Below are 15,850 nucleotides of genomic sequence, written 5' to 3'. Positions count from 1 at the left end.
CCATAGACTCACTACACAGAGACCCATAGACTCACCACACAGAGACCCATAGACTCACCACACAGAGACCCATAGACTCACTACACAGAGACCCATAGACTCACCACACAGAGACCCATAGACTCACACACAGACACCGATAGACTCATCACACAGAGACCCATAGACTCATCACACAGAGACCCGTAGACTCACCACACAGAGACCCGTAGACTCATCACACAGAGACCCATAGACTCACCACACAGAGATCCATAGACTCACTACACAGAGACCCATAGACTCACCACACAGAGACCCATAGACTGATGACACAGAGACCCGTAGACTCACCACACAGAGACCCACAGACTCATCACACAGAGACCCATAGACTCACCACACAGAGACCCATAGACTCACCACACAGACACCCATAGACTCACCACACAGAGACCCGTAGACTCACACACAGACACAGTGAGTACCCTGTGAGTGACGAAGCCCCTCCCCCCCCTTCCCCCCCCCCCCCTCACCGTTGGTGAAGCGTGGCGGGTTGTCGTTGACGTCTCCCAGGGTGACGCTCACGGTCGCCGTGGCAACGAGCCCCCCCTGCAGGCCGCCCATGTCGCGAGCCGTAACCACGGCGCGTAGCCATGGCAATGCCTCGCGGTCCAGGTCCCCCTGAAGAGTTCGCAGCTCGCCTGGCGGGGGGTTGGGGGGGGTTGGTTGTAGGTCAGCACACGCTGAGTGTAGTGATGGTGGTGGTGTGGGTGTGTTGGGTTTGGTTGTAGGTCAGCACACGCTGAGTGTAGTGATGGTGGTGGTGTGGGTGTGTTGGGTTTGGTTGTAGGTGAGCACACGCTGAGTGTACGTGATGGTGTTGGTGAGGGTGTTGGGGGTTTGGTTGTAGGTGAGCACACGCTTAGTGTACGTGATGGTGTTGGTGTGAGGGTGTTGGGGGTTTGGTTGTAGGTGAGCACACGCTGAGTGTAGTGATGGTGGTGGTGTGGGTGTGTTGGGTTTGGTTGTAGGTGAGCACACGCTGAGTGTAGTGATGGTGGTGGTGTGGGTGTGTTGGGGGTTTGGATGTAGGTGAGCACACGCTGAGTGTACGTGATGGTGTTGGTGAGGGTGTTGGGGGTTTGGTTGTAGGTGAGCACACGCAGAGTGTACGTGATGGTGTTGGTGAGGGTGTTGGGGGTTTGGTTGTAGGTGAGCACACGCTGAGTGTACGTGATAGTGTTGGTGAGGGTGTTGGGGGTTTGGTTGTAGGTGAGCACACGCTGAGTGTACGTGATGGTGTTGGTGAGGGTGTTGGGTTTGGTTGTAGGTGAGCACACGCTGAGTGTACGTGATGGGGTTGGTGTGAGGGTGTTGGGTTTGGTTGTAGGCGAACACACGCTGAGTGTACGTGATGGTGATGGTGTGGGTGTTGGGTTTGGTTGTAGGTGAGCACACGCTGAGTGTACGTGATGGTGATCGTGTGAGTGTTGGGGGTTTGGTTGTAGGTGAGCACACGCAGAGTGTACGTGATGGTGTTGGTGAGGGTGTTGGGTTTGGTTGTAGGTGAGCACACGCTGAGTGTAGTGATGGTGGTGGTGTGGGTGTGTTGGGTTTGGTTGTAGGTGAGCACACGCTGAGTGTACGTGATGGTGTTGGTGAGGGTGTTGGGGGTTTGGTTGTAGGTGAGCACACGCAGAGTGTACGTGATGGTGTTGGTGTGAGGGTGTTGGGGGTTTGGTTGTAGGTGAGCACACGCTGAGTGTAGTGATGGTGGTGGTGTGGGTGTGTTGGGGGTTTGGTTGTAGGTGAGCACACGCTGAGTGTACGTGATGGTGTTGGTGTGAGGGTGTTGGGTTTGGTTGTAGGTGAGCACACGCTGAGTGTACGTGATAGTGTTGGTGAGGGTGTTGGGGGTTTGGTTGTAGGTGAGCACACGCTGAGTTTACGTGATGGTGTTGGTGAGGGTGTTGGGTTTGGTTGTAGGTGAGCACACGCTGAGTGTACGTGATGGTGATGGTGTGATTGTTGGGTGTTTGGTTGTAGGTGAGCACACGCTGAGTGTACGTGATGGTGATGGTGTGAGGGTGTTGGGGGTTTGGTTGTAGGTGAGCACACTCTGAGTGTACGTGATGGTGTTGGTGTGAGTGTTGGGTGTTTGGTTGTAGGTGAGCACACGCTGAGTGTACGTGATGGTGATGGTGTGAGGGTGTTGGGGGTTTGGTTGTAGGTGAACACAAGCAGAGTGTACGTGATGGTGCTGGTGTGAGGGTGTTGGGGGTTTGGTTGTAGGTGAGCACACGCTGAGTGTACGTGATGGTGCTGGTGTGAGTGTTGGGGGTTTGGTTGTAGGTGAGCACACGCTGAGTGTAGTGATGGTGGTGGTGTGGGTGTGTTGGGTTTGGTTGTAGGCGAGCACACGCTGAGTGTACGTGATGGTGATGGTGTGAGGGTGTTGGGGGTTTGGTTGTAGGTGAGCACACGCTGAGTGTACGTGATGGTGTTGGTGTGAGGGTGTTGGGGGTTTGGTTGTAGGTGAGCACACGCTGAGTGTACGTGATGGTGTTGGTGAGTGTTGAGTTTGGTTGTAGGTGAGCACACGCTGAGTGTAGTGATGGTGGTGGTGTGGGTGTGTTGGGTTTGGTTGTAGGTGAGCACACGCTGAGTGTACGTGATGGTGTTGGTGAGGGTGTTGGGGGTTTGGTTGTAGGTGAGCACACGCAGAGTGTACGTGATGGTGTTGGTGTGAGGGTGTTGGGGGTTTGGTTGTAGGTGAGCACACGCTGAGTGTAGTGATGGTGGTGGTGTGGGTGTGTTGGGGGTTTGGTTGTAGGTGAGCACACGCTGAGTGTACGTGATGGTGTTGGTGTGAGGGTGTTGGGTTTGGTTGTAGGTGAGCACACGCTGAGTGTACGTGATAGTGTTGGTGAGGGTGTTGGGGGTTTGGTTGTAGGTGAGCACACGCTGAGTTTACGTGATGGTGTTGGTGAGGGTGTTGGGTTTGGTTGTAGGTGAGCACACGCTGAGTGTACGTGATGGTGATGGTGTGATTGTTGGGTGTTTGGTTGTAGGTGAGCACACGCTGAGTGTACGTGATGGTGATGGTGTGAGGGTGTTGGGGGTTTGGTTGTAGGTGAGCACACTCTGAGTGTACGTGATGGTGTTGGTGTGAGTGTTGGGTGTTTGGTTGTAGGTGAGCACACGCTGAGTGTACGTGATGGTGATGGTGTGAGGGTGTTGGGGGTTTGGTTGTAGGTGAACACAAGCAGAGTGTACGTGATGGTGCTGGTGTGAGGGTGTTGGGGGTTTGGTTGTAGGTGAGCACACGCTGAGTGTACGTGATGGTGCTGGTGTGAGTGTTGGGGGTTTGGTTGTAGGTGAGCACACGCTGAGTGTAGTGATGGTGGTGGTGTGGGTGTGTTGGGTTTGGTTGTAGGCGAGCACACGCTGAGTGTACGTGATGGTGATGGTGTGAGGGTGTTGGGGGTTTGGTTGTAGGTGAGCACACGCTGAGTGTACGTGATGGTGTTGGTGTGAGGGTGTTGGGGGTTTGGTTGTAGGTGAGCACACGCTGAGTGTACGTGATGGTGTTGGTGAGTGTTGAGTTTGGTTGTAGGTGAGCACACGCTGAGTGTACGTGATGGTGCTGGTGTGAGTGTTGGGGGTTTGGTTGTAGGTGAGCACACGCTGAGTGTACGTGATGGTGTTGGTGTGAGTGTTGGGTTTGGTTGTAGGTGAGCACACGCTGAGTGTACGTGATGGTGCTGGTGTGAGTGTTGGGGGTTTGGTTGTAGGTGAGCACACGCTGAGTGTACGTGATGGTGTTGGTGTGAGTGTTGGGTTTGGTTGTAGGTGAGCACACGCTGAGTGTACGTGATGGTGCTGGTGTGAGTGTTGGGGGTTTGGTTGTAGGTGAGCACACGCTGAGTGTACGTGATGGTGTTGGTGTGAGTGTTGGGTTTGGTTGTAGGTGAGCACACGCTGAGTGTACCTGATGGTGTTGGTGTGTGTGTTGGGGGTTTAGTTGTAGGTGAGCACACGCTGAGTGTACGTGATGTCGCTGGTGTGACGGTGGGTGTAGCGGTAGTACGGAGTTAGACTGATGGCCTTAAATCTAAGTTTTCTTGTGGTTGTGGTTGTTGTTGTTTGACTTTGCATCCCGTTGGGATTTTCTTTTTTGGCGCAAAGCGTTGGTGGTGTACACGGTGTGGCTTTTCATTTCGGGAATATTTTTGCCGTTTTTATTTTTGTTTCCCCCCCCCCCCCCATGGATGTTCTCTTTTTGCGCAGAGTCACACACACGCTGTCACTTTAAGGCGTTTTTCTTGTTCGTGTTTTTTAGTTTTTGTTGTTGGTTTTTTTTGGGGTTTGTTGCGTTTGCACCCGATTCAAGAGCCGGATGTCTCGCAGGGCTCGATACCAAAGTAACCCGAAATAACCTGACATAATATAAACCGAACCCGGCCGACCCGCGTTCGATTCCCCGCTCACGGCCGACGCGAAACACGCAAGTGACGATTATCGGAACTGGTGCTGGCCATCCCCTAGGTCGACTCGGCCTCAAATGAGTAACCTGCTGCTGTGTGTGTGTGTATATAGTGGTAGTAGTGTGTAGTAAACATCGCCACTGGGGAGACAAAGGCGGCCGGGCGTTGGTTGCTGGATCAACCGGCCCTCCTCCTCGCGTGCGAACCGTGCCGGCCTTCGTAGGCGCCCCCCTTACGGTCTGTTACAGGCTACGCGGGGAATCTTTGTCGCGAGTTGTGGGCCGAGCACCTGTGCTGGCGTTGATGCTGAAATACTCTCCCCCCTCGTGCAGCGTGTACACCAGCTTCGCCGCATTCCCATACGAAGGGTCGTCGGCATCCGTGGCTTCGAGGCGCATCACCAGTGTACCTGCCACACGCACACACAACACACGCACCACACACACACGCATACATGCGTGCAATGGCAGGGTGCCACCTGTCGGCCTGACACTGGTAATCGCCGGTCATGGGTACGTTGCTCAACGTCCGGTTACGAGGCGGGGCGTGTCTGGGGGTTCAGGCGAAAGGCGGAGTCGGTCGAAGGTTCTGGAAGGGGGGCGTGGCCCGGAGGCGGGGCTTGGCACGTTAGGCTGGACCAGGGGTCACCAAACTACGGCCCATCAGTCCATCAGGCTCGCCGAAGGTACTTGAATTTGGTTGATAAAACGTACGCGACACGAGACGTTGTGATGCAATTTAAATATGTTTGGAATACTGGGAGATGTTCACGCGTGCGGAGACCTCCTGACTGCTATGTTCCTTAAATTTACTATTTTAAATTTTAAATTATTGTATCTAGATTTTCTTGTTTATTGTAATGTTTGCTTATTTCGCGCCATCACAGGTCCTTCCCCGGCTCGTGGGTAGCTCCGCCCACGCTCTGACGTTACCTTGGTTTCCATGGCAACGTCATGGCAACACGTTACCACGGTTTCCATGGCAACGTCATGGCAACACGTTAGCATGGTTTCCATGGCAACGCACACAAACGCGCATCTTTCCCGCCCCCGACGCTCCAGAAATATTTATTTGTTACGCGGCCCCACCGTGAAAAAAGTTTGGTGACCCCTGGGTTGGAGCAATAGCAGAGGTGCGGTGCCTGTCGCGGGTTCCTGCGTCCCTACCCCGACCACGTGGCCGATCATCCTCGAAGGCTCGTCGTCGTCGTCGTCGCTCCGCTAGTCGGGCAAGCTGCGTAAGTTGCCCACGAGGGGTAAGGGTCGTGTGACGGGGTCGGCTACGTGTAGCTGCGTTACCCAGCGTGTTCGTAATTAATGAGTCGCTCACTCAAAATGTAAAGCGTCCCCCCATCCCGTGTAGCCTTAAGCAGACTGTCGGGGGCAAGCGCTGTTAGTGAGCAGCAGCACCTGTGAAGGCCGGCACACACACTCATTCACTCACATTCACACACACTCTCTCACACACACACATTCACACACACACTCACACACTCACACTCTCACACTCATTCACTCACATTCACACACACTCTCTCACACACACACATTCACACACACTCACACACTCACACACTCACACATTCTCACACTCATTCACTCACATTCACACACATTCTCTCACACTCATTCACTCACATTCACACACACACACTCACACACTCAAACACTCACACACACGAAGATAAAGACAAAGACAAAGATCCCCCATATAGCCTTAACAGACTGTAGGGAGCAAGTGCTGTTAGCGAGCACCTATGAAGGCCGGAACGGTACACCACCGCTCCCACACACACACTCACTCACATTCACACACACACATTCACACACACTCACAGAAACACTCACACATTCACACACACACACATTCACACACTCGCACACACATTCACACACACTCACTCACATTCACACACACTCACTCACATTCACACACTCACTCACATTCACACACACTCACTCACACACTCACTCACACTCACACACACATTCACACACACTCACTCACACACACATTCACACACACTCACGCACATTCACATACATTCACTCACATTCACACACAAACTCACTCACATTCACACACTCACACTCACTCACATTCGCACACACATTCACACACACTCGCTCACATTCACACACTCACACACACTCACACACACACTCACTCGTACACACACTCAGAGACACAGACAAACAGACTGTTGGGGCAAGTGCTGTTAGCGACCAGCAGCACTTACGAAGGCCGGCACGGTGCAACACGAGGGGAGTGGGTGGCCAGCAACCACGCCCGGATGCCATTGTTCTACCGAGCGCCGATGTTTATGCACTGCCCCAAGGTACTCATTTGAGGATGAGTCCATCTAGGAGAGGCCCAGGACCTATTCAGAGGGTCGTCACTGGTGCTGTTGGCCATGTGCGGGAATGGAACTCGTGTTATCTGGTTGTGCGCTAGCCCGTACACTAAACCTCGCTGAGAAGCACACTCAAACACTCATGTGACCACGCACGCAGACATGTAGATAGATAGAGAGATACAGACACATACAAATACATACAGGCACATACAGACATACAGACACATACAGATACATACAGACACATACAGACATACAGACACATACAGACATACAGACACATACAGATACATACAGATACATACAGATACAGACACATACATACACACATACAGACACATACAGACATACAGACATGTATACAGAGGTCCCACAAGTAGTCACAACCAGCGCCGTAAAGCAGTTGCCTGAAATCTGAGTCCCACACTTGTATGCTTGTGTGAGCGAATACCTGGACTGTGAGCGAGTACCTGGACTGTGTGTGAGTACCTGCGCTGTGTCTCAGTACCTGAACTGTGTGCGAGTTCCTGGACTGTGAGTGAGTTCCTGGACTGTGTGCAAGTACCTGGACTGTGTGTGTGAGTACCTGCACTGTGAGTGAGTTCCTGCACTGTGAGTACCTGCACTGTGTGAGCTCACGATCATTAAGGACCTTCATGATGGTGAGCGGGCCCGGGTAAAACTACGTGGCCGGGAGTCAGAGCCATTCCCTGTACACCTTGGGGTGCGACAGGGATGTCCTCTGGCTCCCACATTATTCGACATCTATTTTGACCACGTAGTTCGTGAAGCCTTCAATAGCTGTACCGGGGGAATCTCCATATAGTACAGATATAATGGGAGGCTGATCGATGCCCGGGTGCAGTCAAGGGATGGCTCCCTATTGCTCAACCACGTTATGTATGCTGATGATTTGGTAATAGCTACTCAGTCAGAGGAGGAGTTGGAGACGCTGCTGCTGAGACTGGAGCGTGCCATTAAGAGGTGGGGCCTTACCATCAGCCCCACCAAAACTAAGCACCTGCCTGGGTATTTTGTACCATCGGACACTCCACCCCCACAACTCCCAATCGGTGATGGGGCAGTTGTGGAGAGAGTGGAGAGTTTCCCATACCTGGGCAGTGTGCTTATGACTGGCTCCAGTTTAACAGCAGAGGTCTCACTCCGAATCAGTCGAGTGGCAATATATTTTCATCGGTTGCGTAACGCTGTGTGGAAGCTACCTGGTCTGTCGCTCCGCACTAAGCTTCAGGTCTTCTCGGCCACGGTCATTCCCTCCCTTCTCTACGCTTGCGAAACGTGGACCCCGCTAATAGAACATCTTCGCCGGTTAGAAACATTTAGGCTGGCCTGCCTACGATCCATCCTGGGTTTAACCAGGCTGGATTGTGTGAGGAGCTCACAAATCCTTGAAAGATCTGGGCAAGGTCCCATTGGTGAGCTCCTCCGGCGGGCAAGGCTGCGATGGCTGGGTCATGTAGCCCGCATGCCCAGCCACCCCATGCCGAAACAGCTTTTGTTCGGCCGGATTGAGGGGGCTAAGCGGGCGCGGCACGGGCTAGAGAAGAGATGGAGTGATGTGGTACAGGAGGACGTGGAGCTGAGTGGACTTGCCGATGACTGGTACCAGCGGTGTCACGATCGGCCTCTGTGGAGGAGGCTCGTGAAGGACGCTACTGGGCAGTTGGAGGTAGTCGCCCTCCAACAACAACGGAGGGCGGAGGAGCGACGCTCAGAACAACGAGCGGAGCGCCAGGTGGCTAGGGCACAGCAGGTTGGCACAGTAGGGGGTACAGGTGGTGCATCAGCCAGTCATCTCGGAAATCTCAGTCAGTCGACCCATGGCACCTGGGTCTGCCCCGTGATCTCCTGCCGGCGGGCGTTCGAAACTTCACGTGGCCTCAGGGTGCACATAGCCTGGCACAAGCGTCGTGGTGACGTCACAGCCACTTAGTGGCGAATGGCGGTTGTTGTTGTTGTTGTGAGTACCTGCACTGTGAGTACCTGCACTGTGAGTACCTGCACTGTGAGTGAGTACCTGTACTGTGAGTACCTGCACTGTGAGTACCTGCACTGTGAGTACCTGCACTGTGAGTACCTGTACTGTGAGTGAGTATCTGCACTGTGAGTACCTGCACTGTGAGTGAGTACCTGTACTGTGTGTGAGTACCTGCACTGTGAGTACCTGCACTGTGAGTACCTGCACTGTGAGTGAGTACCTGTACTGTGAGTACCTGCACTGTGAGTACCTGCACTGTGAGTACCTGCACTGTGAGTACCTGCACTGTGAGTGAGTATCTGCACTGTGAGTACCTGCACTGTGAGTGAGTACCTGTACTGTGTGTGAGTACCTGTACTGTGAGTACCTGCACTGTGAGTACCTGCACTGTGAGTACCTGTACTGTGAGTGAGTACCTGCACTGGCCATCTCCTGCACCGTGCCGTAGTAGGGCTGCCTGCCCACGAACCGCGGCTCGTTGTCGTTCACGTCCTGCACGGTCACCACGAAGTCCGACGGAGCCGCCAGCGCCCGCCCCGTCTCCGCGTCCTTGGCACGCGCCTGGAGCCGGTAGCGGTCACGTGCCTCGCGGTCCAGACGCCGCATCACGAACACCTACGGGCGTCACGGGGAGAGATTTATAGATAGATGATTGAGAGATAGAGAGAGAGATAGAGAGAGATAGAGAGATAGAGAGAGATAGAGAGATTCAGAGATGATTGAGAGATTGAGAGATGATTGAGAGATAGATAGAGAGATGATTGAGAGAGATAGAGAGATTGAGAGATGGTTGAGAGATCGAGAGAGAGAGAGATAGAGAGATCGAGAGAGATAGATAGAGAGATTTAGAAATTATTGAAAGATAGAGAGAGAGATCGAAAGATGATTGAGAGATCGAGAGATTGAGACATGATTGAGAGATAGAGAGAGAGATCGAGAGATTGAGAGATGATTGAGAGATAGAGAGAGATAGAGAGAGATTGGGAGAGAAATAGATAGAAAGATCGAGAGATAGAGATTGAGAGACAGAGGGATGATTGAGAGATAGAGAGAGATAGAGAGATCGAGAGCTGATTGAGAGATAGAGAGAGATAGAGAGATGATTGAGAGATGATTGAGATAGAGAGATTGAGAGATTGAGAGATAGAAAGATGATTGAGAGATAGAGAGAGATGGATAGAGAGATAGAGAGAGATTGAGAGATCGAGAGATGATTGAAAGATAGAGAGAGATTGAGAGATCGAGAGAGATAGAGAGATGATTGAGATAGAGAGAGATTGAGAAATTGAGAGGTAGAGAGATGATTGAGAGATACAGAGATGATTGAGATAGAGAGATAAAGATAGAGAGATAGAGAGAGAGATTCAGAGATCGAGAGATGATTGAGAGATAGAGAGAGAGATGATTGAGAGATAGATAAAGTGATAGAGATTGAGAGATCGAGAGATGATTGAGAGATAGAGAGAGATAGAGAGATAGATAGAGAGATTGAGAGATAGAGAGAGAGATTGAGACATTGAGAGATGATTGAGAGAGAGATTGAGAGATAGAGAGATGGAGAGATTGAGAGATAGAGAGATGATTGAGAGATAGAGAGAGATAGAGAGATAGATTGAGAGATAGAGAGAGATAGAGAGATTTAGAGATAGAGAGATGATTGAGATAGAGAGATGATTGAGAGATAGAGAGAGATGATTGAGATAGAGAGATTGAGAGATGATTGAGAGATTCACGGCGTCCAGGCCCGCGTCTGCAGCGCAAGAGAGGACCGGGCGCGAGGTCCCCGTGGGCAGGTTTTTTTCGGGCCCTTCCTGGCGGTGGCCTTTAACATTCGACTTGGCCAGGCCCTCCTGGGTAAGCTCGCTGGAACAGGCCACGCACGTGCCTGCCTTCGAGGGCATTGCCACGGCCTGAGAGATTGTCTGGCTCGTCCCTCCCTTCTCCCTCCTCCTTCCTCCTCCCTCCCTCCACCTCCTCATCCTCATCCATCCGCTGCCTTGGCCTGTGCTTCCGGGAGCAAAAAATGGCCGGGTCTTATCTCGTGGCAGATTGTCGTAGAGGCTCGATGCAAGGCGCTTCGCAACAATCGCAAAATGTTATTGCGTTATTTTATTTTATTAATTCATTATTTCATTCTCATTCTACGCGGCTTTACCGAAAGAACACGAAGAAGATGCATCGCAAAATGGCGCCTTAAGACGACAGTGGTTGACGTACCGGGCTGGGTTATCGAAAGGCGGCCGTGTCGTCATGGTGGTAAGCGGTCGGGGGAGCGCTTGGGGTGGGGCTAAGTGGGTGGGAGTGGGCGGTCGCAGTAGCAGTAGGGACGGGTAAGCGCGAAGAGATGCGATTTCAGGTGGAAACTGGGGGGAGCGGGGCTTGACGAAGATCCGTCGTTTTACGTGACTCGGAACCCCGGCGGCAACATGCGACCGGCCGTTGTGGCAGCGGCCCACGTGGGCCCTGTTCAGGCGCCCTGGAGATTTTTTATATTTAAAAAGTCTCCCAGGTTCCTGACACTCGTGCCGGACCATGCTGATCCCCGTGCCCGTACGGGGATCGAGCATGGTCCGGCACGTGTGTCAGGAACCTGGGAGACTTCGTAGCTTATCGGGTTCCTCCGCCAGTCTAAATAGAGATTCCCGATATTTCATCTTCTTTGGTTCTTTCGGTAAAGTCACCACGTAGAATGAGAATAAAATAATAACTTGATAAAATAAAACAACACAATAAAATTCTCACGACGTTTCGGCCACAACACAAGCGGCCTTCATCAGGTGAAGGGACGAGACTGTCTGGGGGACAGCGCTGGAGCGAAATTTCCGATATTCTTGGTTCTTTCGGTCAAGTCACGTAGAAGGGAGACAATAAAATAATTTAAAATATAAAACAGTACAATTCTCACGAAAAATTTCCTTGCTGTGGTTTTCACAACCTTGATGATGATGATTGCTTGCTTGCGTTGCAGTCGAAACGTCGTGAGAATTGTATTGTTTTATATTTTCAATATTTTATTGTTTCCTTTCTACAGGACGTGGTGGTGACTTTACCGAAAGAACCAAGAACATGAATCCCTGCAGTCACGAAAGCTTTAAACCAGAGGTTCCGATGATCGAGCAAGCTGCTGGTCCCCAGGGGCAACTCCTCCTTCCGCCTGGGACTGTCGCTCCCTTGGCCGAGGGAGGCTCTCTTCCTCTGTGGGGTTGATTCCTCTTCGGCGAAGGCTGCGAAGGAGCCGGGCACCTGCTGGGCTACAGCAGCAAGCAGCGGTATACCCAAAACCTTTACGGCACCAGGGACCGGTTTTGTGGGAGACAATTCTTTTGCACGGACCGGGGGTGGTGGTGGGGGTGGTGGTTCATCATTTGGGTCTTTCCCCCCCCCCCCCCCCGCCTTTTCAAAGAATCTCTCCAGCGGCGTTTTGCTTTTTTGACTCATTGTGGCTACTACCAGGGGGGTTAGCAGCTCGTGGTGCTTAGCAACGCTGTGACTGAGTGGCGCAGTGCGGGAAAGAGGCGCGGACGGAAGTGGTAAACGATAAAAAAATGGCGGACGGGCCACGTGCTGACTCACCACTCCCACCACGTGCTGCTGTGCGGCCCGGTTCCTAACGGGCCACAGGACCGGTACCGGTCCCGTGGCCCTTGGGTCGGGGACCCCCCCCCCTCTGCCCTAGAGTATTGAGAGTGAGGCCACTCAACTCCTGAGAGATGGACCTCTCCTGGGCTTTCTCCTCCTCTGCTTGGGCCCTCTCAGCTCCGCTGGGACATCCACCCATTGAGTCCCACTCAGTCTCAGAGCGCTTCACGGAGCTGTAACACTCGCGAGAAGTCTCGCGTGCCCCGAGCCTCTGGGCTAGAGCAGTCCTCCTGGCCCTGACCCACGTGACAGCAGCAGCAGCAGTTCAACGCTGCCCACGTGACCATGACACCCTCCCCCCCCAAAAAAAACCCGCCCCCGCAGCTGTGTGAGGCTGTGTATCACCTTGGTATCACCGCCGGGAGGCTAAAATGCAGCAATTTCAGAATCAGAATATCGATTTATCCTGCTGGAGGAATCCGATGAGCTATGAAGCTCTTTTTCACAGATGTCCAGTAGAGGCACCGGGTCAGAACGTTACAAAAACAAGCACGATAGTCGTGCAAAGTACAAGAATGGTAAACAAATCACCCAAACTCTTTGGTTCTTTCGGTAAAGTCGCGTAAGGTATAAAACAAAATATACCTTATTTTATACGTGGGCATAAAACAAAATATATATACGTGACTTTACCCAAAGAACCAGAACGTATGGATTCCTGCAGCCACGAAAGCTTCAAATCGAGATTAAATCACCCAAAACACAAACACATTAAAACTAAACCATCCCCATCCACCGAGGCAAAGCCCACTGACGCATTAACTTATTTTTCAAAAGCGAACTGGCAGACGAATGATAGCCCAACCAAGTGGAATAGCAGATGACGCAGGTGGTGGTGCATCGGCCAGTCATCTCAGTCAGTCGACCCGTGGCACCTGCTGGGTCTGCCCCGTGGCCATCCTGCCAGCGGGCGTTCGACACTTCACGTGGCCTCGGAGTGCACGTGGCCTGGCACAAGCGTCCTGGTGACGTCACATCACTTAGTGGCGAATGGCGGTTGTTGTTGTTATTGTGTGTATGTGTATGTGACTGTGTGGGGAGCGGTAGTGTAGTGGTTAGCGCGCTGCGCTATGAACCTGGCGACCCGGGTTCGATTCCCGCTCACGGCCAACACCAGTGACGATTATCTGAACCGGTCCTGGGCCTCCCCTAGGTCGACTCAGCCTTAAATGAGTACCTGGAGCGGTACGTGGTAAACATCGTCACTGGGGAGACAAAGGCGGTCGGGCGTGGTGCTGGCCACCCACTCCCTCGTGTACCGTTCCGGCCTTCATAGGTGCTGCTCGCTAACAGCACTTGCCCCTACAGTCTGTTACAGGCTACATGGGGGATCTTTGTCTTTGTGTGTGCCTTCGAAACTTCACGTGGCCTCGGCGTGCACCTGGCCTGCCAACAGGCGCTGTGTGACCGCCACTAAGTGGTGGTTGTTGTTATTATTATTGTATAAAACTTGGTGGTGGGGGCCGGTAGTAGTCAGTGTATCTTGATAAAATGAATTGTCCGGTAATTGTGTTCTTCTCCCCTCTCTTTATAACGAGGAATATACAATCGTCGTCATCGGCCGTGATAAATCCAATAAATCCACTGCCGTGTTATTTCTTATTATTGCGAATACCAGGTCGCGATTCATTGCAATATTTCGTCGCGTCTCGCCTGACCCGTGGTCTTCGTGTTGTTCACTTACAACATGCGGACGTCAGAGGGCGCCGGTCTCATTTGAATTGCTATGCGTTCAGTGGAATGACGCCGTCCGCCTCTGATGCAGGTTCACTCGCTTGCACTCACAGCCACGATGCTGCAAAAGTAAGTCAAATTTAAGCGCGATTTTGAGACGGCCATCAAGTGGAGCCCCTTGTGCTACTCTGGACGTAGCTCTTGTGGGGAGCGGTGGTGCCGCGGTTAGCGCTCCGAGCCGGCGCGAACCCCCCCGAGTTCCGTTAACCGAATCGGCCCTGGACCTCCCCTGGGTTGGCTCAGCCTCAAATGAGTGTCCGGTTGCGGTGGTGCGCTAAACATCGCGGGCCGGGCGGAGACCAGGTCGGCCCGCGCGTGGTGGCTGGCCACCCTTCGTGTGACACAGTGCCGGCCTTCACAGGCGCTGCTGCTCGCTAGCGGCACTTGCCCCCGACAGTCCGGGGGACCTTCGCCCTTGTCATGGGGACCCCTTTTTGCTCGCGGGGGGGGGGGGGGGGGCATCCCCAGTGGGCGTTGACGGGCCATGGCCGCCAGCCAGCGCGGAACTTTAGCCGCCTGCTCCCTCTCCGTGAGCCGCGTCTTTAAGCCAGCCGGTCGGGATTGGGCAAAACAAAACAAAAAATGAGCCTAGGGCCCATTTTTCCGGGCCAGGCAACCGCAGTGTCAATGAACCTCAGTCACACGTGGGGGGAATCCTGTCCATGTGTGTGCGTATTGGCCCGGGGGATGCCCCATCGGAGCAAGGCCCCCTCCATTCTCTTCCACCGGGGACATCAAGTAGGCGAGTTTGGCTCCTGCTGTGCGCCGATTGGCCGGGCCCATAACGACGTCGGCAGGCGCTTGCGGCGCTGCGTGCCACCGAACGGCGATCCTGGCGGGCCCTCTCGTCGCACCGAGGCGCGGGCAGGGCACAACGCTAAGAGTCTAGAAACAATAATAAGGCAATTATTTTTCTCTTTTTTATTTTACCGGGTAAGACCCCACTGAGCTATTTAGCACCTATTTCAGAAGCCACCTGGGCAACACAAATGTTAACAGCTCAACAAAATTGTTTCTCGCATAGAAATGATTCAGAGGAGCCAAATAATCCTAACGCATGCTTCTACCATTCGGGAATACTTCTCACAGAACGCGGAAGGCGTACCGTCATTATAACGCGGAACGAGTACCGTCACAGCGTGTAACGTGCACCGTTATAGCGTGTAACGTGCACCGTTATGACGTGTAACGTGCACCGTTATGACGTGTAACGTGCACCGTTATGACGTGTAACGTGCACCGTTATAGCGTGTAACGTGCACCGTTATGACGTGTAACGTGCACCGTTATGACGTGTAACGTGCACCGTTATGACGTGTAACGTGCACCGTTATAACGTGTAACGTGCACCGTTATAGCGTGTAACGTGCACTGTTATAGTGTGTAACGTGCACCGTTATAGCGTGTAACGTGCACCGTCATAGCGTGTAACGTGCACCGGCATAGCGTGTAACGTGCACCGTTATAGCGTGTAACGTGCACCGGCATAGCGTGTAACGTGCACCCTTATAACGTGTAACGTGCACCGTTATAGTGTGTAACGAGTACCGTCACAGCGTGTAACGTGCACCGTTATGACGTGTAACGTGCACCGTTATAACGTGTAACGTGCACCGTTATAGCGTGTAACGTGCACCGTTATAACGTGTAACG

General features: G+C 52.9%; 1 protein-coding gene across 1 annotated transcript in view; it reads right to left on the bottom strand.

Annotated features, from left to right (window-relative positions):
- Positions 1-15,850, bottom strand: part of LOC116957024 (cadherin-7-like) — a 67,848-nt gene that overhangs the window by 33,940 nt on the left and 18,058 nt on the right. Inside the window, exons 4-6 of the mRNA XM_032978938.2 lie at positions 9,241-9,439; positions 4,759-4,878; positions 516-683 (exon numbers count right to left, since the gene is read on the bottom strand). Coding sequence (XP_032834829.2) covers positions 516-683; positions 4,759-4,878; positions 9,241-9,439 — 487 coding nt within the window. The remainder of the gene's footprint in view (positions 1-515; positions 684-4,758; positions 4,879-9,240; positions 9,440-15,850) is intronic.

Source organism: Petromyzon marinus, chromosome 69, assembly GCF_048934315.1.
Source record: "Petromyzon marinus isolate PM22_M1 ecotype Great Lakes invasive population chromosome 69, UKy_Petmar_22M1.pri1.0, whole genome shotgun sequence".
NCBI classification, from domain to species: domain Eukaryota; kingdom Metazoa; phylum Chordata; class Hyperoartia; order Petromyzontiformes; family Petromyzontidae; genus Petromyzon; species Petromyzon marinus.
Note: the sequence above shows the minus strand (reverse complement) of the source record. Positions and strands in the feature narration are given on the sequence as shown.